Source organism: Salvia splendens, chromosome 21, assembly GCF_004379255.2.
Source record: "Salvia splendens isolate huo1 chromosome 21, SspV2, whole genome shotgun sequence".
Classification (NCBI taxonomy): domain Eukaryota; kingdom Viridiplantae; phylum Streptophyta; class Magnoliopsida; order Lamiales; family Lamiaceae; genus Salvia; species Salvia splendens.
The window spans coordinates 10,078,334-10,101,132 of NC_056052.1; the positions used below are offsets into that span (position 1 = coordinate 10,078,334).

General features: G+C 35.8%; 1 protein-coding gene across 1 annotated transcript; it reads left to right on the plus strand.

The window, feature by feature from the left end:
- The first annotated feature begins 17,289 nt into the window (after nt 1–17,289).
- On the plus strand, nt 17,290–20,097 carry LOC121783397 (8-hydroxyquercetin 8-O-methyltransferase-like). The gene is made up of 2 exons (XM_042181453.1): nt 17,290–18,316; nt 19,675–20,097. Exons 1-2 carry the CDS (start codon nt 17,516–17,518, stop codon nt 19,978–19,980), a joined length of 1,107 nt encoding a protein of 368 aa, XP_042037387.1. The 5' UTR covers nt 17,290–17,515; the 3' UTR covers nt 19,981–20,097.
- The last annotated feature ends 2,702 nt before the right edge of the window (nt 20,098–22,799 follow it).

Consider the following 22,799-nt stretch of genomic DNA (forward strand, 5'->3'; position numbering starts at 1 on the left):
CTTAGGAACATCCACCCCAAAACATTACAAACCAATAGCCCCGTTACAAACCTTTAAGCCCTTCAGTAGCTACACGTGAGATCTAAGTCCGAAGCAATCATGGTTGAGCATATTGAGAAAAATGCAGTCCTAACATTCCTGGTGAGGTATGAGTGACTGAGTGAACCTAGTGTTTGGCCGAGAGGTGTGGGCGATCCTGATAAGCGGATATACTGACTGGGAGAGAAAAGGGGGGCGGCGGAAGTTCAAGGCTGTCTAAGGCCGGATTGCACCTGATCCCGAGGGGAGGGATGGTTGAAAATATAGCCCAATTACTGTGTTAATTTGTCTAAGTGTTTTAGTTTTCTTTTATGTGTTTGTCTTTGTTATGTGTTTTTCTTTGCGTCATAGTTAGAGTCTAGGGTAGGATAGAGTCGGTCAGGGGAGTAACCAGGCTAGAATTCGACTTACTTCTTTTTGTTTGTTCTTCACGCCTGAGGACAAGCATGTGGTAAGTGTGAGCAGTTTGATAAGTCGTATTCTAGGCCTTGGTTACTGGTCAGTATGATGTGCATAATTGATTATATCTGCAAAACAGTTGCTCAAAGTGTGCAGGTTGAGTGTTCTAGCCAGTAGGCAAAGCTTCAGATACTTCAGGTGAAAAGGGCGTCAGAACGATTACGTACTGACCTGTATACATGCAAAAATGACTAGAGATGGATAAGAAGGATAGCTGGGACTGATCAACCACAATTAAGGGCAAAGAAGTCATCTCGCCACAAGGTTTTACCCTAAAATCAAGGGTAAGCCTCCCTATAAAAGGAAGCCACTTGGAGAGAGAGGGGGGCGGATAATTTTCATCATCATCACTCTTAGGTAGAATTCTCTCGGTAGTTCAGTCCTTCAGCCCAGTCCAGAGTCTTGTTCCTTGCCACAGCCATGGTCACTTGAAGATCATCAGATCACCGGAGTTCCATTCTCTCGTTCCAGCCAGTTTATTTCGTAGTCGTAGCAGTTCCATCGCCCGGAGTGGCAAAACAATCTTTATTCGCTTTCTTAGTTAACCTTTACTTGTTTTCTATTGTTGGATCTGCTGCATTTTCAGTACTTATCATCCTTTGAAGTGTTTTGTTGAGATCCAAACGTTTTATGCAATGAAGTTGTTTTTATGCATCTCTTTCTGTTCAATTCTGCTTCATTCTGCCTAGGTAGCTTAGATCTAGTTGTTTCAGTAATTTCTAAGTGTTGGAAGCATGATTTCATTTGGAGTTGTTCGATCTGTGATTTGTTAGTTCAGTGGTTGTTTAGATTTATTTTCCAGAAGTGTCTTAGTGTGAAATCCGAGTTTACGTTATTCTGCCACCTTGCATGTTGACCAGTAAGCATAATTGCAGTTTCAGTGTTCAATCTTTTGATTCGAAGTTTTAATTGTAGATCTGAGCTGTGAAGTTTGTTAATCTGTGTTTCTCGTCCATGAAATCTGAGATTGTTGATCTGAGTTTATTCATGTCGAAGAAGATAACATCGACATCCAAGTTTGGGACCACTTTTACTTTTTAGTTACTTTTGCTTTTATCCTTTACTTTTTCTACCTTTTCAGCTGTACCCTACAGATCTGTCAGCCTAGTCACCTAACTACTTTTTTTCCTCTTATATTTTGTTTAACCTTTTATAGTAAACTAGCACTTTCCATATACTTCCTGAAAACCATGTTCCCCACTTTCCACGTACACAGCCGCCTGTCCACACCTTTCCCACCTCCTAGTCAATAGAATACCACCTTAAATTCCAGTCTAGATAAGTCTGAACCCCAAGCGTGGTAGCTAACCAAACCTTTCCAGAATATCACCGCAATCACTCCAACCGTCACCATCTCTATGGGATTCGACCCCTACCTTCACTATACTACCCAGTAGAAGAGGGTTGAGGAATTATTGATACCAGGTTTTAGGCTTAGCAGGGGATTGTTTCATCCTGATCAGTAGGATACATCCTTGTTTGAACGACACCTACGCAAACCTGCTCTTTCAGTGATCATTATCTGGCGGTGCTAGGATTGGTATTATGTTGAATCGTGCGCGAGGAGAGTCTCGTTTGATAACATCCAAAAGAGGAGCTCGAAACAAGGTTTTATTATTCGAAACCTAGCTAGTTGGAGTTTTATTACTCTACGAATAATAAATAAGAGTTTCTTGCTAAGTCCACTCTTGGAGATTAAAATATGTTAATTAATTAAGTCCATAGCAGGCATTGATTAATTAATGGAAGTTTCTATCTTAAGCACGGGAAATAAATTACACACACAAAAGGAAACCCGGAATACTTGTAATTTCGGATTTGGAAAGGCAGTGCAATATTACTTCTGTAGTGGCTGCTTGTAATATTCTAGTATAAGCTTGTATTAAATTGTTGGTTCAATTTAATTAGTAAAAAGCTAATTGGGTGAGGTCATGTCCAAATTCTTCCTTAGGTCCCTGACTGGACCCAATATGTGACTTAATATAAATAGGAGAATAAAGGAGACATAAAATATACTTTTTCCTAACCATAATTTTCGTCCCTCTCCATCTAGAGAGAGAATCGAAAATTGCTCTCCTTCCGTGAGCAGTTTTATTAGTAGTTCCTCCTCCGTTAACGAAGAACAGTCTCATTTTGTCATTTGAGGATGTCTACAAAAATAGTTTCATTCTTATGCTTTATTCACTTTTTTTTTCCATTTCCCATACTTTACCTCCTTTTTTTCTCCTAGTTTAAGTGAATAATTTTCTTTTTTGGGATGTACACTTTAAATGACACATTTCTAAAAATAGAAACATCATTCTCTTTATTTTTTTTCTTCTCTTACTTTATTCTCTCTACGTAACTTACAAAGCAACACTATATAAAATTTTGTGTCAGAATTAAAATGACATTTAGAGCATCCGCAATAACAGACGAACGCACGCCCTAACGACCGGGTAGCAGCTCGGGCGTCCGCTATTGGAGTCGGTGAACGCGGGTAGGACGAACGGGCGGACGAGCTTTCGTCCGCGATGGTTTGGCGTTAGCCGATGACTCGTCCACTATTGTGCTGACGTGATCGGCGAGCGACCGACGAGCGCTATTTTTTGCACCACTTGTGGTAACGAGTTTCTCTTTCTCCACTCTCATTTCTATTGGAGATAAATGGATCATGACAATGTCTCTCCCGCCACGAGCGAGTCACAAACGCCGACGTTTCCCGTTGGAGATGGGTATGGGTATGGGTGGACATCAAGAGTACTTTGGGATGTACCCGTGGATGGGGGATGATACCCGTGATGGCGGGGATGGGTGCCGAGATGTCGGGGATGACTGCGGGGATGACCGGTATGAGTGTCGGGATGGGGGGATGTGGCCCGGGATGGCAGGGATGATGCCCGGGATGGCAGGGATGATGCCCGGGATGGGGAGCGGCTTAGGAATGGGTATGCAGGGCATGCCTGCCGCTGCTGGAGGCAGTAGATTGGGTGTCCCCCAATCGCCTGAGGACAATGTCTATTGGTCATCTCTGGAGTTTTTGACTGGTGATTCTGATACGAGCATTATTAGTTAGATAAATTAGGATTTGCATATATTTTCCATATCTTTATTTTCTTGTTCATTAAGTTAGTTATTAGCATTATAAATAGGAGTTATTATAATCATTTGAGAAATCAATCAAGAATATCAATATTATCGTTTATAATCTTCTCTAAAGTGAGACAACTGTCGTGCTCGATGGGCGAGTCAGGCGCTCGCCCGCGACAGACATTTATCGATCACCAATCCACTGACGCCGATCAACCCGATAGGAGGTTTATCCTACCAAATTGGTGCTTTCATTGAGAGCACAAATTTGATAGGATAAACCTCCTATCGGGCTAATCGGCGTCCGTAGATCGGCAATCGATAAATGTCTGTCGCGGGCGAGTGCCCGACTCGCCCGTCGAGCACGACGGTTGTCTCACTTTAGAGATGATTATGAACGATAATATTGATATTCTTGATTAATTTCTCAAATGATTATAATAACTTCTATTTATAATGCTAATAACTAACTTAATGAACAAAAACATAAATATATGAAAAAGATATGCAAATCCTAATTTATCTAACTAATAATGCTGGTATCAGATTCCCAGGTCTCTACTGTTAGGTTTGGTATACTGAAAAGTATGTTTCGAGCACGAATAGAATCTTGCTTATATACGAAAAACTCTTTTAACTCGATTCAGTATTGTTCGAGCAGTATGCACGAATAGAATTAGTATATTATTACATTGTGTTTGTTTGTGCATTTATAAGATGTTTTACAAATATTTAAATGCATAAGAAGCAAACAAAGCCTAAGTCTTTTCAAAAGAGAAAGAAAAATTTCACAACCTAGATTGACTTTGACTACCTATCGCGAAAGGTTGCATTGTCGGTACGATTATTTCTAAGCCTTACTGAAATAAGATGACATTGGTGCGGTATAACACTGAATGGATCTAACAGCAAGACGTGTCTTTATGCTATCAACTGAAAGACTAGGTCTTGATAAACAACTATTTCTTAATAAACATACGTTAGCATTGAGCATACGTTATTGATTATGCATTACTTTGACTTATCAAATGGTGCTGATTTTTCGCACCCAATAATCCTGATATCTTGGGTAGTGGTAATTAATATCTAGCGGTGCTAGAATTGCTTTTTTTGTTAATCGCGCGTCTGGTGAGGCTGGTTTGATAATGTCCTCAAGAGAAGCTCGAACAAGGTTTTATTATTCGGAAACTGGCCAGTTGGAATTTAATCATTCCATGAATAATAAATAAGTGTTTCTTGCTGAGTTCACTCTTGAAATTAAAAAGATGTTAATTAATTAAGTCCATAACAGACTTCAATTAATTAATGAACATTATATCTTAAGCGCGAGAAATAAACATTTAAATAATAATGGAAACTCGGATTACTTGTAATTTCGCATTTGGATGGGCAGTGCAATATTATTACTGTAGTGGCTGATAATGATATTCCAATATAATCTTGTATTAAATTGTGAGTTCAATTTAATTACTAAAGTCGTTGGGGGAGGCCACATCCAAACCTCCATAGATCCCTGACTGGGCGCAAATATGAACTTAATATAAATAGGAGAATAAATGAGAGACAAAATTAATTAATTTTGAGTCAGTAATTTTCGTCCCCCTCTGTTTATTAGAGGAGCTCGAAAATTCTCTAATCTCACATCCGTGAGATTTTTCTGTGTTCTTTATTTGAGTCCTAGTATTCTGAAAAGATCATCCCACACTGATTTTGGAATACAGTTCGGGAACCAGTTAGAAGATCTGTGGTCTAGTATTGAAGATCATCGTGGAGAAGGCGCAAGCAATCGACGATTCTTAGGAGAATCAAATCGGTAACTCTAAACCGTAGTATTTATGTGTAGGATTTATTTTCTTTAAGCATGAATTTTTGCGTTCTAGCATGCAATTATGTGTTAACATGTGAATAGATTAATTCCATAATCCGTCAAATAGATCTTACGTCTGATTTATTTATTTTGTACAAGTCTTCTGTTGATTCAAACCCCAACATCTGCTCCACTAGAGACTCAGTTCACCGGCATTGAGACTTTCTCATTGGAGGAGTTGGGTCTTTCTCCGATTAGCAGGGACGGAACTACCAGCGGCCAAGCCACCGCTCCAGCAGGGGCTTGGCCGGTCCCGGAACCTCCTTACCCTTGGTCGCCCTCCGACCCGGCGCCCCAGCGCTACGACACCGAATGCGAAATGTGTTCAAAGTTGAGAAGCTGTGTCGCCAGATTTGGGGAAGAAGATGAAGGAAAATGGGCTTGAACTCATGTTGGAGTATTAATTTTCTATTGGGCCTTAAATTTTATATAATATTTATTGGGCTATTTTTATTGAATATTATGATAATAAAACAAGTCCAAGTTTAAACAATTAAACACATAAACAAAAAAAACCCAACAATTAAATCCCACATGCTATGCAGCCGAGCATAAATTCTTTTTCACAATTTTGATTTCTTCTTTTAATTTACTTTTTTTTTCTTCCCATTTTATTTTCCTTTTTAATCATGAGCGGGACACTTGTCACCAAATTGTTCAAATTTTAATTCTTAAAAGAATATAAAGTTTGCACACACTATATTTTCAATATCCTTACCTTTAATTTAAAATTTCATAGATAAAATATTTTGAGTACAAACATGATCTAATCATCAATTTCATAGACTTTGTAATTTGAATTATTTTTAGTTATTTGAAAAAACATAAAATTCAATTAAAACATACCTAAATAAAATACATCTTAACTTAACTTTTTTATTTTAATATTTTTTTGTACAGATACATTAGTTTTTATTCTAATATTCCTTTATAGATATATTTTGATTGTAATACATATTTTAACTTAACTTTTTACTACATGATCACTAGTTTTCGGATTTCAAATAAAATATTAGGTTTTCTAAATTTGATTGCATATTTTTTACTTTAAAAAAGAAATTGAATGAAACAATAAATCAAACTGTACAGTATATCAATAAATTAATTTTTTTAATAATATTATTTTAAATAATATTATTTTTTATTAAATTTTAGCACCGGCTAATTTATATTTCTAGTTCCGCCCTGCCGATTTAGGAAGCTCCCACTGAGAGAGAACCGGTGGTAGGGAGTCGGGGTGTTTCGGCAAGGAAGTCGAAGAAGAAGGACAAGGGCAAGGGGGTGGCAGGTGAGTCTTTGCAGGCGGGGGACGAGGGGGAAGCCAGTGACGGACGGAGGTCCACTTGGAGTCCGGAGGAGTGCGTGGTTGTGGCAAAGGTCTGGATCAATGTTTGTGAAGATCCCATTCGGTAGAATAAGCAGGCCATCGACAGGATGTGGGCACACATCTCCGAGTCCTACGAAACATTTAAGCCGAGGGGTGCGAAGTATCACACGTCTGAGTAGATCCAGAAACAATGGGAACGGATAAAGGCCGCCGTCTCCAGATTTGCCGACATCTACGACAACAACTCTCGTTCGATGACCAGCGGCATGACCATGGAGGATGTGAAAAGGTTGTCGTTCCAGCAGTTCCCCGAGCCCAGAAAGTTCGGTCAGTTTAAGTACTGGGATGCCTATGTAGAGCTGATGGAATCATCCAAATTCCGTGCTGGAGTTGACGTTGGCTGGCCGAAGTGGACGAGGCTCAATCTCTCCGGTGAGTACAACAGCAATGCCGGTTCCCACGACCTCCCTGACGAGGGCCAAAGAGACCTCTCCACCAGTTCCCCACCGCCGTCGCCCGTTGGGCAGAAAATGGCAATGCGGATGTCTAGGGGAGCCTCAAGCGGGTCCCCAAAGGTCCAATCTGCAGCTCCCAGTACGGATCCTAGTGCCGCTCTCACTCACCTCGCGCGTATGCAAGCGCAGAGGAACTTGTTCGTGGCCATACAGGAGTGGAACGCGGCAACAGACCACAAACACAAGGACTTTCTGGAGAGCCTCATCCATGATATGAGGCGCGGTTTGGGGATGACACCCCCCGCCGGGAGTGTCGCTGGGGATTCCAATGCCACCGGGGATGGCTAAGGGGACTCCGAAGAGTGAGACGGGGGGCCGCATGTTGTGAAGCTTGGAGATGGTTTTTTTTTTCATCGAGACTATGTATATTTTTTTAAATGAAAAATGTATGTTTTTTTAAAATAAAATGGTTGCAATTTCACTGTATTCGTGTCGAATTTTTAATTCTATATTTATGAATTTGTGCATTTGTTTTATAGGCTAGGGCGTCGGTTAGCCTATTACTGGACTGTGGGATGTCTCAGTGATGTGGCAGGATGTGTTTTTAGTTAGTTCTAGTACTAGGCTATTGACTAGTCATGCCTGTCTATTGTGGATGCTCTTTGAGTGGGACGAAGGGAGTCTGTTAATCTACATGTGTACATTGCCATGGATACAACCTCAATAATCCACTAATGAAATTATATAATAGTATATTGATTTGAATCCGTGAATTCACGAATAGATTATTTGAGGATTATTCAAATGCAAAATTAATGAATTTGTAGTAATTAAGTTGCAATTTAAACATCAACTAAATTACGAACGCGATTTAAATATATAGTATTTAAATAGTATACCAGTGGGAAAATATAAACATTAAATAATATTTATAATTAATAATTATCTAATTTTATTCTCATTTAATATATTAAATAATATTTATAATTATCATTTATCAGTTTGCACATTCTATTTTTTCAATTTTTGCCATTTTTAATTATATTTTTTAGTTGAGAATTCAATTCGGTTCCAAGCGGTTAGTATGGTAAATTGGTAATTGATCGGTTCTAACCGAACCGGTTAGTGAAGTAACTAAATTAGAGATCGGGTCGGTACCGATTAGTTTATCGACTCTGGTGGTCAGTATCCTGGCCTAATCACAATAATTTGGAGAAAAAATTCCCTACTCTAGACATATCAAATGTCATAATGAGTTGGTGTGTCCAACAAATAATTATTTGAGGAATGAAACTCTAAAAAAAGTCATATTCCAAGTATACATAGCTATACATGGAAATTAATGGATATAAATCCAAAACTCATTCATTATTTTAAAATATGAAAATTTCTCAATAATATTTTGAACCTTTCTTACATACTCTCAATTGCATATTGAATGTTCTGATAGGAGTAATATATACGTAAAATTATACATGCTTGTGCTATTTTATTTTTAAAATTTTTACATGCTACAAAAAATATAAAATTTTGAAAATAATTAATCATATTAACAAAATTTAAGTTAACGGCCACATTTCATTATTTATATACTATAATTTACATTTATACATGTAATAACTTAATAAAAAAAAATAAAGGTATATCATAAAATTCCAATTTAATGACCATACAAGGGTGAATTTTGTGTATTGACATGAAACAATGCATAGATGGAAGTTCCTATGTATATACATATGATATTATGCATAAAAACGTATATTCTACATAAATAATTAATAAAGTTTGACTATTAATTTATATTTTGTTGATGTAATATTATATTAGTATTAATTATTTCTAGTTTTTTTGTACTGTTTTTTCTATCATGTAAAAGTTATAAATGTACGCTTATATTATTCCCATCAATTACAATATACAATTGGGAGTATGTGTACGGGGAATGTCCAAATTTTGGGAGAAATTTTTATAATTTAACGTACTAATTGAATTTAGATTCACATTCATAAGTTTTCATGTATAGTTATGTATACTTAGAATATGACTCTTTTAGAGTTTCATTTGTTAAATAATTACTCCTTCCGTCCCAAGGAAGATGACCCCTTCCTTGGACATCACATGAATTTATGCAACTTTATTTTATGTGTGAAGTGGAGAGAGTAAAGTAAGAGAGAGAATAAAGTAGAGAGAAATGTGTTTCCATTTTTATTAATGAGTCATCTGTATGGACAAACTAAAAAGGAAAGTGAGTCATCCTTAATGGGACGGAGGGAGTATTTGTTGGACACACCAACTCATTATGTCATACGATATGTTTAGACTAGGAATTATATCTCAATAATTTGAGGAGGTCTTATGCTTTGCAATCATTATCTTATTTGATATGTCTAGACTAGGAAATTTTTTCTCAATAATTTGAGGCGGTCTTATGCTTTGCAAAATTGCATAGGATTCTAATTTGGGCTTTTACTAAATGAGTACATTTATAGAAAATACTACTATTACTTTTGTCAAGTAGATTTTGGGTTTGGTAGCATAAATCCTTTCTATTTTCTTTAGGTTGCGCCACAATTATAATAAGAACGTTTTTGAAGTGAGTTTGGTTGTTGAGGATTTATTTGATTTTACAGAGTGATATTGACTAGCTTAGTCGGCTTATGGGGAATTTTGAATTTGGAGAATGACGACATGTAGATCGTTTCAAGGAAGATAGAGCCAAGATTTCTCATTTTTCTTGATTCCAATAATGTCTTTCATACTCTATGATCCAAAGTTGCCATTATAATTTTATAATGCCATACGCAATGACCATTAACAAAACTCAAAATCAACGCTTACTTGTATTGGATTATTTTTTAAGAACCTGATATATATCCGGGACAATTAAAAGTTTTTTGTATTTAGAATCATGTTGTTTATAAACACAATTTTCAAAAGTTATGAATTATTATGAATTATTGTTTCGTTGTTATCATGTGAAGTTATGTTCTATTTATGTATATTTATTGTTTTGTTTTTCATTTGCACTACTTTGTATTATTTCGTTGAATATTGTAAGTTGTGGATTAATTATTTTGTATTGGTTGTGTTTTTGTATTGAATCATTGTACATGCTGACTGTTGTTGAATTGTGATTGCTTAGATACTTAAAGTGTTTTGATAAGCATTTATTTTTTGTTATTTTCAATTTATAATTAATTAATTGATACATGTTTTTATTTATCTAATTATTATGCAGTTTTTAAATTTAAAGTTTACTTGATGATATTGATTTATATTTCTGTTTATATAGGAAAAATGTAAAATCAGTACATGAAAATTATATGGCCTATGCATAGCATGAGTGTCGATACTAGTTTCGACTAAAAAATAGGGTAGAACTTTTCATTTTTTATTCGTTCTCTATAATAAGAAATTCCAATTGAGTCAGAAAATAAAATTTTGTGGCAGATTAATTATGTTAGTGCTCGCCTTGATAGTCTGTCATTAAATGTGATATTTGTTTTGGAGTGAATAAGCAATTATGAAAATGAATTGTAGGGGAGGAATGGATCATCACTTTTTTTATCTTAAGAAACTCCAATTGAGTCAGAAGATAAATTTTTGTGGCATGTTAATTATGTTAGTACATGATTGCCTTGATAGTCTGTCATTAAATGTGATATTTGTTTTGGAGTGAATAAGCAATTATGAAAATGAATTGTGGGAGAGGAAGGAATCATCACTTTTTTTTTATCTTTATGTGTTCCACTTTACATGACACAAAATAATAGAATTTAACAACTATAAATTAATAAGTAGACTCCTCTTTTGAGACAATTTTTAGGCATTTTAGATTTAACTAATTATAAATAGGAACCAAATATGGTTTTTAATCCATGTACTGTGAGTAGAAAGAATGAAGTACATTTGTTTCTTGCTCCTTTAATCCGTCATTTATAATTCCTTTTTGAGTAAGCATGAGTTTTAAAAATTGATTAATTTTGTGAAGGAAAATGCATAGAAATAGTAAAATATGAATCCGCTTTTAGTTTTATAATAAAATACGAGCTTAATGATTTAATAGACTATGAGATCACCTATAATCCCTATACTATCAACTTCTTTGCTTTTATTTGGAATGAGTTAAACATCATTCAAATAGGGTTTAGGAATATAATTAAATTTTAGGGAAATAAAATTTTGATGATCTCCAACCATTTATACCAAATGCAAACCAATTTTACTGTATATATAATACTATCAAGTGTAAATATAATACTATCAAGTCCAGAGCCTTTGTCCTAGCGGCAAGGAGCTTAGACATTATTGCATGAGGTGCTGAGTTCGAGCTCTCTTGACATCAGTTGTAATTTCCACCTATCTATAGTATAGGAGTTTATTTAAAAAAAATAAATAAATATAATACTATCAAATAATAGTTTTTTACTCAAACTATTTACACTATACTCAATCTTATCCATTTACTTTTTATATTCACACAAAAAATTATTTAGGTTTATATTAGTGTAAACCCAAAATATTATTAGAACACCCAAAATGTGGAATAAGCTTTACAGTTCCACTAAATCTATTTTCCTGCTCTATTTTTTATTTTAAAGTACAATGGGAGATGATCTTAGTCTACAACATTTTACCAGATTGTATGACTAGCCCCCCTAATGAAGAGCCACACAGATACTCCCTCGTCTATTCAAATGTCTCATATTTAGTTATTTGGACATTATCAAATAAATACCTTATTTTACTTTTTTGTGTATTTAATACATGAACCTCACATTTTATTAACTTATTTATAAAATTAATAAATGTAGGGTCAACAATTCATTAATTTTTTACAATTCACTTTTCTTCATAAATTGAAATACTAATATTTTAAAATCTGCACCAAATATGGAACATCTATTGGAAATTGGAGGGAGTAATCATTTTTAAAAGGGATAACTGCCTTAAAAGTCACCCACTTTGCCTGAATTCCGGTTTTTCCCACGACCTATAAAATTGGCGTATAAAGTCACCAACTTTGTCGGGTCGCTGATATCTCCCAAATTGACCCGACCTTGTGTTTTTCGGCAACTGAGTGTCCTATGTGGCATGCCTGAATGTTAACGTGGATGGCATCGGAAAATCGTAAAACGACGTCGTTTCTAACACCTAAAACGACGTAGTTTTACGCTTTACACTCGACAATTAGGTTTAAATCAAACCTAAAATCGAACCCAAATTGGAACACTCAATTCATCGCTTCAATCTCGATTCCACCCACTGTCGATTTTCAGAACCAAAGCGCGATTCATCCTACAAATCTGCTGCAATCCCGATTTGCCTTCCATTTGTGGCGAATGATTCACCCGTAACAAGGTAAGATCCTAGCTTCATTTAGGGCTTCACATACCGTTTTCTGAGAATTCACATTTGAAATCCCAAATTTTGAATATGCGGCTGATTTTGTTGGTTTTAGGGTTCGATTTAGGGTTCGGGTTTAGCGTTCAATTCAGCGCTTGCTTGTAATCCCGATTTAGGGTGCCAATTTTGAATATGCGAATTTAGGGTTCCCGATTTGTGGTTGTATTGGGTGATTTCGAATGTGCAATTGGCAATTTGTATTTAGGGTTCATGAATGTGGTTTTGTATTCCCGAATTTTGAATTTGCAATTTAGAGTGGTGTTGGTTTTAAGGTTCCTGATTAATGTTTAATCCAGATTTAGGCTTCATGCATTTGGTTTGAATCTTCAACTGGGTTCATAGCTCAAGATGATTGTGGTTTTGGTTTAGGATGTCGACCTCTTCCCAGAATTCGAGCAGAATGACTTGGCCGAGGTTTGAGGCAGTTGTATGTGATCACGGCCTTGAAGCTGATGTGGTGACATCAAATACAGATGCCAATCCCGGACGACACTTCTATCGTTGTCAAGTCTGGAAGGAGGACGATTGCAAATTCTTTCGTTGAATTGATTCATCGTTGTCACCGAATCAAGAGTATTTCTTTAAAAAATTGAAGATGGATAGAGACAACGTGCAAAGAGCATTGAGAGATAGAGTTGGTAAGCAGGTTGCACTTGATGAGAGTGTCTGTTCCAAAACTGCTGAAGTTGAAGCACTCCAAGGTGTTGTCGCAGATTTGCAGCTCAAAACCGAAACTTGAAGGTTGTCATTTGCATTTTATGTATCGGCATTTGGATATTGTTGTAGCTTATCTAATAGAACTCTAATGTAATAGTCTATGCATGTTGAACTCCAATATAATACATTACGGAACCAAGAACATTGTAGTGATTTTCTTAACTTATCTATTCTATTCCTTTTCAGTACTTTTTTTAATCATGTTAAATCACTGAATATTGTTTTCTTAAATTATGCGCACAAAAGACATGATTCAAATTATAGTGGAATGGTGAAAGTATTCTATATTCAATTTTAAAATAACTAGTATACCTTAATTGGAAATTATTATTGTAATAAACCATGAAAAATACTTTAACTATGCATTTAGGCTCGGATTTGATTTCTGCCTTTATTTTTTCCTTAAATGAAATAGAAATCCATCACTTCCTTCCCAAAATCAAGTCTCATTTTGTTATTTTAACATATCAGTCCCGTACAACTTTTCCTACCTTTAATAAAACTTGCTAGTATACGTTTAACTAATTCATTCAACTCAAAACAAAATCGATAGTCACAATCCATCAATTTTTCTAGTCATGTCTGTTCCCATTTTTCAACAACCGTGATTAATTAATCAAAATGTGATTTTAGTTGTAACAGTAGTTAGTACGGCTATAAAGGAGCACCATGAATCTGTCTAACAATTGCAAAACTACAATCCCAAAAATGGAGTTGCCTAATACAGTAGTAAACTAAACTGGGGACCAACCAAACGCTTTTGCAGTAAAAAAGGCAAAGATATATTTACAGGTTCGGATTCGGCTTGTCTGGGAAGAAACCCGGCCACATCTCCATGTTGAGGAAACCTTACGCACAGCTTGTCGCCCGTCCGTCGCCTTTGCAGGTAAGCCTTTGGACTCGTCGTCGTCTTGGTCGTTGTCGCCTCACCGTCGCTGGTCGATTGGATGGTGTTCTCGCCTTCGTCGTCGCTCACTCCTCAATTTAGGTTAATTAGGTTAACAAAATTTGAGGGCGAATTGGGGATGGGGTTAGGTTTTTTCGTTTTTTAAATTTGAGTTGTTAAATTTATTTTGTAAATTTATTTTTTTATGTTATTGCAAGTCAATAATGATTGACCATGTCAGCAGCCACGATCCGCCACGTCAATTAAACACGACACGTCATCTCATTCATTCGCTGGAAAAACCATAATGGGAAATCGGCGACTAAATGCAAAGTTGATGACTTTATACGTCAATTTTATAGGTCGTGGGAAAAACCGGAATTCGGGCAAAGTTGGTGACTTTTAAGACAGTTATCCCTTTTTAAAATGGAAAGCACCCCACTCGACAGTCGACCACACCTATGCGATAAAGGCCCCACTCATTACAACTCCGTTTTTGCTTACAACTCATTTTTTCTAACTCCCTTCATCCCATAAAAATATACGCACTTTTTGTTTGTTCCATAAAAATATGAGCATTTTCATTTATAGAAAGTTTTTTCCAATTTATTATACCCTATACATCAAGTTACATATAATTTATACTACCATCAAAACATTAATAATAATGGGGTTCCACTATCCCATAACACTACTTTAACTACTTTCCTCATTCTTTCTTATTTTACCAATTTTGTCTTAATTTCTGTCGTATCATATATCCATATTTTTATGCGATGGATGAAGTACTTTTTAATTTATCTTGCTTTATTATTAATTTTATTTTATTTTCTGAACTTATTTATTTTATTCCTTTTCAGACTTTTTACTTTTTAATTTATCTTGCTTTATTATTAATTTTACTTTATTTTCTTAACTTATCTATTTTATTCCTTTTCAGTACTTTTTTAAATCATGTTAAATCACTGAATATTGTTTTCTTAAATTATGTGCACAAAAGACATGATTCAAATTATAGCACAAAGACATGATTCAAATTATAGTGGAATGGTGAAAGTATTCTATATTTAATTTTAAAATAACTAGTATACCTTAATTGGAAATTATTATTGTAATAAACCATGAAAAATACTTTAACTATGCATTTAGGCTCGGATTTGATTTCTGCCTTCATTTTTTCCTTAAAATGAAATAGAAATCCATCACTTCCTTCCCAAAATCAAGTCTCATTTTGTTATTTTAAGAGCACCCACAACCGTGCTCTTGCCAGCGAGCACAGTTATGGGCCCGACCCCACTTTTTCTGTCTGCTCTCTGACAAGAGCACAACACCCACAGCTGTGCTCTTCCGCAAGGACGAGCACAATTCAATTTAAAATTCAAATAAACAAAAACATTTCCATAAAATTAAAATTCATTAAAAAACCACAATAAATATTACAAATTACAAATAAAATAAAAAAGACATAATTAAAATCATAAAAATAAAAAAATTACATAATTAAAATACTAAAAATACCTAAAAATAAAAAAATTACATAATTAAACTCCTAAAAATTAAAAATTACATAATTAAAAGCTAAAAATACCCCGTGGACGACTACTCATCCGACGACACTACCCCCAATTGTCTTTGGAGGCCCAATATCATGGCCTCGTGCGATCGAAGTTGCGAGGGGGTCATAGTGGACCTATCGGCCATATTGAGTTGGGCCAAAAGCTGCCACAACGAGTTGGTGGGGGGTGGAGGTGGCGCATATGGAACGGGAGCGGGAACTGGAGCATCGGCGGTTGTAGCCGCGGCTCGACGGCGGTTGGCCGCCGCCTTCTTCCTTCCTTGCGGTCGGCGTTGGGAACCGCTCGGGCCAGCGTCGGGGCTACCCAAGTTAGCTCCGGCTAGTTGGCTAGCCACTTCTTCGGAGCCGGTGTCGGATAGGGATACCGACCATGACCGTTTGGAGGAGCCGCTAGAGGAGGATGTTACGCCTCCCATATACTTCGGGTGCGTCCGCGTCTCCTGCCGAACGTTGAGGTACTTGAACGACTTGCAGTTCATGGATTGGTAGGTGCTCACCGCGGTAGTGATGATGTCGACCTCGCTCCGGCCGCTCCCCGCATTCCGCTCTTCCTGGAGGAAATAGCCATTGAACTTGCCAATTTCATCGTTGGCTCGGTAGATGGCATTGCGCACAATACTCTCATTGCGGTCGATTGTTCCCGGCGGCCGATTTTCATTGTACCGGCGAGCGATGCGCCACCAAAAGTGATCGTCGGATTGGTTCGTGCCAACCACCGGATCTTCGGAGATTTCCAAGTACGCCGTGAACAATTTATCCATCTCCGCCGGAGTGTACGGTGTGCGGACACCGCAAGTAGGAGGAGTCGGAGTTTGGGAGGGGGCGGTCGGCCTAGGCTCCGGTGTCCACCCGTATCGCCCTTCGGGGGCACCTTGGTCGTCGATTGGGTATGGCCGGTAGCTACCCGGAACGCCCGAACTTTGGGTTTGAGGAGGGGCCGAATATTCCGTTTCCGGACTAGGAAACGGTTGTGAACCGAACCATTCGGGGTTCCAACCGTGGGAGGGCGGGGGGTCATCGCCTTGGCCGGACATTGTTATGTTGTAGGAGTGGAAGAAAGATTGAGAATGGATATGAGAGAATGGATATGAGAGAATGAAGATGAGAATGAGAATGAGAATGGAAATTAGAGAGTGTAGATGAGAATTGTGTAGTGTGGTGTGAATTTTTGGGTGTGAAAGTGGGGTATTTATAGATGAAAATGTGTATTTTTGGGGGAAAAAAATTTAAAAAAATTAAAAATTATGGAAAATGGTAAAAAATGGATATATTTTTTTTGGGAAGTGGAAAATTTTTTTTAATCGGTTTTTAAATTAAAAACTGATTTTTAATTAAAAAATCCATAGCCGTTGCCCAATCGCTTGCCGCCACGTCAGCTACTCGCTGGCACGGACGTGCTCGATGCATCGAGCACGTCCGTGCCAGCGGCGCGAGCGCAGCGGCGGTGAAGCTCGTCCTTACCTACGGCACGGACGGACGTCGTCCGTCCACCGTTGCAGATGCTCTAACATATCAGTCCCGTACAACTTTTCCTACCTTTAATAAAACTTGCTAGTATACGTTTAACTAATTCATTCAACTCAAAACAAAATCGATAGTCACAATCCATCAATTTTTCTAGTCATGTCTGTTCCCATTTTTCAACAACCGTGATTAATTAATCAAAATGTGATTTTAGTTGTAACAGTAGTTAGTACGGCTATAAAGGAGCACCATGAATCTGTCTAACAATTGCAAAACTACAATCCCAAAAATGGTGTTGCCTAATACAGTAGTAGATTCCAGCACCCAAGAGCTGCTAGAAGCTCAATCTCATGTGTGGAATCTGACATTCAGCTTCATCAATTCAATGTGCCTAAAATCAGCTCTTGAATTAGGCATACCCGATGCCATCCACAAACACAACAAGCCCATCACAATCTCTGAATTAGCCGACGCCCTCTCCATCCCCAAATCCAAATCCCACGCCCTCTTCCGCCTCATGCGAGTCCTCGTCCATTCCAAGGTCTTCGTCAAGGCGGAAGAGGATGCGTACGCGCTCACAGGGACTTCTCGTCTCCTTCTCGAGCCCCTGAGCTTCTCCCCTTTCGCACTGTCCATGGTCGATCCGATCGTGGTGGATCCGTTCCACCACGTGCCGGATTGGTTCAGGGACGAGTCGTCGTCCGTGAGCCCGTTCGTCCTCAAGAACGGGAAAACTCCATGGGAGCTCGCGGGGGAGGACGAGAAGTGGAACCGTATGTTTAATGATGGGATGGCTAGTGATGCGAGGCTCATGGGAGGCGTACTGGTTGAGAAATGTAAGCATGTTTTCCAAGGTTTGGAGACGGTGGTGGACGTGGCGGGTGGAACCGGGGCGGTTGCAAGAGCGGTCTCGGACGCAGTCCCCGGGTTGAAGTGTGTGGTGCTTGACCTGCCGCATGTGGTTGCTGGGCTTCAAGACTCTGAGAATCTCAGATTTGTTGGTGGAGATATGTTTCACTTCATTCCGCCTGCTGATGCAGTTATACTCAAGGTTTGTGTTCTTCCAAGTCTTGTTTGTAGATCTCTCTTACTCCCTCCGGTCCCTAGTAGATCTTCTATATTTTGTAAAAGAAAGTGAGTAAAATAGTTAGTGGAATGTGAGCCTATTTCAATTTTATGATAATTGTGAGTAAAAATGAGTTATTAGAACGTGTGGTTCACAAAATATGACATTTATTAGGATGTCTAGATAAAAAAAAATTACTCTCTCCGTCCAACAAAAGATGTCACACTTGTGGGACGACACGAGATTTTAGGAAGTTTTGTTTTGTGTGTTAAATGGAGAGAGAACTTTTTTTCGAAAATGGAAATGTGATATCTTTTGTGGGATAAATTAAAAAAGAAAGTGTGACACCTATTATGAGATGGGGAGAGTATGGAACATTTAAAGGGATAGGATGGACTATATTTTAAGTCTATAGATATTTTACTAATATTATCTGCGATCCCTATTATTTAAAATATCATAAAACATCCCTGGACGTTGATATAATATCGCTGGAGGATTTATGCACTTTGGACCAAAATACCCTCCATGCTACAAGAGTTATTTATGTCTTTTTCATGAGAGAGAATCGTCACTTTGATTTATTCATTTCCCTTCAAATATCTGTTGTGGCGAGCAATTGCTTGTCACATACTTTAAGCATTTCTCTTGGGAGAATATAGTAAAAAAAGGAATGAACCAAGTGCAATTGAAATTACCATTCTCACCCTCATTGAAAGATATAATAAATACTCTCTTTGTCCCGACTAAGATGACATATTTCTTAGTCGGCATGGGATTTTAGGAGTTATTTGTTATTGTGGTTAATTGGAGAGAGAAAGAGTGTGTAGAAGTATTAAATAGAGAGAGAAAGAGGGGTGGATATTTAATTGGAAAGAGAAAAAAAGTAGGTGTGTGTATTAATTAGAGAGAGAAAGTTACTAAAAATAGAAATGTGTCATCTTAATTGAGACAAACTAAAAAGGAAAATGTGTCATCTTAAGTGGAACGGATGGAGTGACTCTTATAGTCTGATATTTTGGTAAGAAAAAAAGGTTATAACAAGTGTAAAACTTATTCCATCGATAATATATTTATCTCTATAGACATCTGTTGATAATTTTAAAGAATAGATACCGCGTATGAAATTAGTGCAATGTTGGTGGACTAAAAACGTAGTTCTCTATTAGAATATTATTAGTATTAAAATTTAAGGATTATTATGAAAATTGTATGCAACATTTTAGCATGTTATATACTACATTACACATGCCACGTACACATGACATGTTTAGTACTATATTTTAAATTGGTCATCCAAGTCACCATAACTGTATTGACAAATTCTAATCTGTTTATTATAGTGGATACTTCACGATTGGAGTGACGAAGATTGTATTAAAATTCTGAAAAATTGCAAAGAAGCAATAATTTCAAGCAAAGAAAATGGTGGAAAAGTGATTATTGTGGATATGGTTGTGGATTTAGAGAAACAAGAAGAAAAGGCCATTGAAACTCAACTATATTTTGATATGCTGATGATGGTGGGGCTTGCTGGAAAAGAGAGAACTGAGAAAGAGTGGGCTAAGCTCTTTTATGATTCTGGCTTTCAAAATTATAAGATCACTCCTATTTTAGGATTGAGGTCTGTCATTGAACTATTTCCCTAATGCTTCTTGGTTTTCAAAATTGCAAGATTTCTCCTATTTTAGGATTAAATTCTGTAATTGATGTGTACTTTCGTAATGGTTGTTTATGTCAAATTAAATTTATTTTGGTATATACTACTCCACCGTCTCTCATTATGTATCAATTTTCCATTGTGTTCGGTCCCTTATTAATATTCTCACATTCCACTAACTCATTCTTACTTATATTTTATTACTCAATAATACTACTATATAAAAATAAGACCTCTATTCCACAAACTTTTTCAACCCACTTGTTTTTTTACATTTTTTAAACTTGTATAGGATTAAAGTGAGACACTTATTAGAAGACGTAGGGAGAATTTCATACTGCTCGTATTACGGGGATGTTCTATGGAATTTTTAATGTGGAAAAATCGACTAATGATGTGTCTCAAAAGTCTCATTAAAAATGAAACATTTAATTTTCCGTATGAAATTTTATATAGTGTTGTTTTGTGAGTTAAGAGAGAATAAAGTAAGAGAGATGAAAATATAGAAATAATGTTGTTTTCAGTTTAAGAAATATTTTATTTTTAATGAGATAATCCAAAAAAATATTTTTAATGGGACTGACGAAGTAAGTCTTTTATGAGAGAGTTGCCATGACAAGCGAAGCGAGTGGTGTATAGTGTACTCCATCTGTTCCATGTTAATAGAGTCATTTTTCTATTTCGGGAAGTTTCAAGTTAATTGAGTCATTTCTATTTTTGGTAAAAAGTAATTCTCCATCTTACTTTATTCTCTCTTCATCATTCTTACTTTATTCTCTCTTACCTTTTCACCATCCATTTAACACATTATTCTTAAACTCCGTGCCAATGTGCAATTTTAATCCGAATTTATTTATCATTTTAAATAGTTCAATACTAAAAAAATAATAATCCAACATAAAAAATATAACAAATAATACCTTAAAATTCAAATAAATACACAAAAAATACAAACCAACAATACAATAATATTCATATATGGATAAGACTGATGCCAAGTGAAGTAGGTCGGACTAGTTTATGTTAGCAATTTTTTTATAAAAAAATAGGAGTTCTAAACTTTAGCAATTTATTTTAAAATTGAATTCCATTTTTCCTTTTTTTGGCTAAACAAATATTCAATGGATTTCCAATACTAATTGATCTTGTTGTGACTTTTTGGTTTATAACGGAATAGTTAATAAATTATTCACAAACAGGTTAATATCATATGTTAAATAAATTATTACATAAATTTGTTATAAAGTTAAATTTCTATCATATGAAATGATATTGTATTTGTATAAGTTCTTTTGGAAATTAAAAACAAACTTATGATGTCTTACTCATTGTAGTTAGTTCATAAAAAATGGATTGGGGAAATAATTGTAGATTCAAAGTATCACGGTTTAAAAAATTTAAATACTTCAGAAAACAGAGCTTGCAAATCTAACACTGTTTAAATCTAAAAATACTCAATGTTTCAAATTATTTTACTTTAATTCAAAATTAATTTAATTAAATTAGATTTATTAGTATATTAAATTATAAAAAATAAAATTGAATTATAATCCGGTTCTCGGTGAGGAACAGGGCTGGAACCGATTTTATTTAAAAAGTTAGAACCGGAACCAGTTCCTTAATTAACCGGTCGGTTTTGATTTTGGTTCCGGTTAATCGAGAACTGGAGAACCGTTTAAGCACCCCTACTCCCTCCATCCAAGGTGATTGAAGTGTTTTTTTTTTTGTACTGGATTTGAGAAATTAATATATTAAAGGTTAAAGTGGAGAGAATAAAGTAAAAGAGAGAATAAAGTACGAGAGATGAAGAGAGACTAAAGTAAAAGAGAAAATACAAAAAAAATAACTCAACTACCTTGGGAAAACCTAGAAAGAAATACGGGGTATGATACAATCTTAGGATGGAGAAAGTACATTTCATAATATTATAATTAATTTAAAGCTTCACGTACAAAATTTGATTAATTAATATTATTATATTATTGGATTACATTGACAATTATCACACTTAAAAATATATGCATAGCATTTTCATTTCGGTGACAAATAAAAGAGGAAGACCTATCATTATTAAATGATGAGATTTAATTCCATGAATCAAATATAATAGTATATATTTAATTTTAAGATATAATTTTTTAAACAACCATCGTAGTGTATATTCATGCATGTTGTACAGATTCGTTAGAGATGGTTCTAGGAGATTAATTAGCATTAGTTGATCAATTTTGACCAGATCTAACAACTTTGGGAATATTTAGGATTGTGTGATCACCATGTGGTCGATCATTATTATGATTGTCCACTTAGACAAGGAGCCAAATTTGAACAAACATGTTGATTTATTTAAACTGAATTATGTTGATTTCTGACAGACAAATAAAACAAAATATGCAGCTGTACATAAATAACAAATGTTATCATACTATTGTTTTACAAAACAGCATACGCCAATTTTATACTTCCAAACACAACCAGCCATAATTTCTTAAACGATCGACAAATCTTTGACATTTTTATTTATGTTGCATTGATTAGACGAATAAGAAAATATTGAGTCATTTCCTTTTTTTTTAATTAAAAACAAAACATATAATCTCACATACTTTATTATTTCTTTTACTTTACTCTCTCATTTTTCTTTTACTTTATTCTCTCTTCTACTTTATTTAACTCACTAAACACAACTTTCTTAAATATCGTGCCGAAAAAAAACACCTCAAGTAACGTGAATCGCACCATTAGTCCTAACATTTATAGTTGTTGCACCATTAGTTCTTAAAGTTAGGCTTAGAGTAACAAATTAGT

Coding starts and splice junctions, on each gene's coding strand:
- LOC121783397 (XM_042181453.1), top strand. CDS start 17,516: ATGAATCTGTCTAACAATTGCAAAACTACAATCCCAAAAATGGTGTTG. Junction 18,317..19,674: donor CTGATGCAGTTATACTCAAG/GTTTGTGTTCTT, acceptor TGTTTATTATAG/TGGATACTTCACGATTGGAG.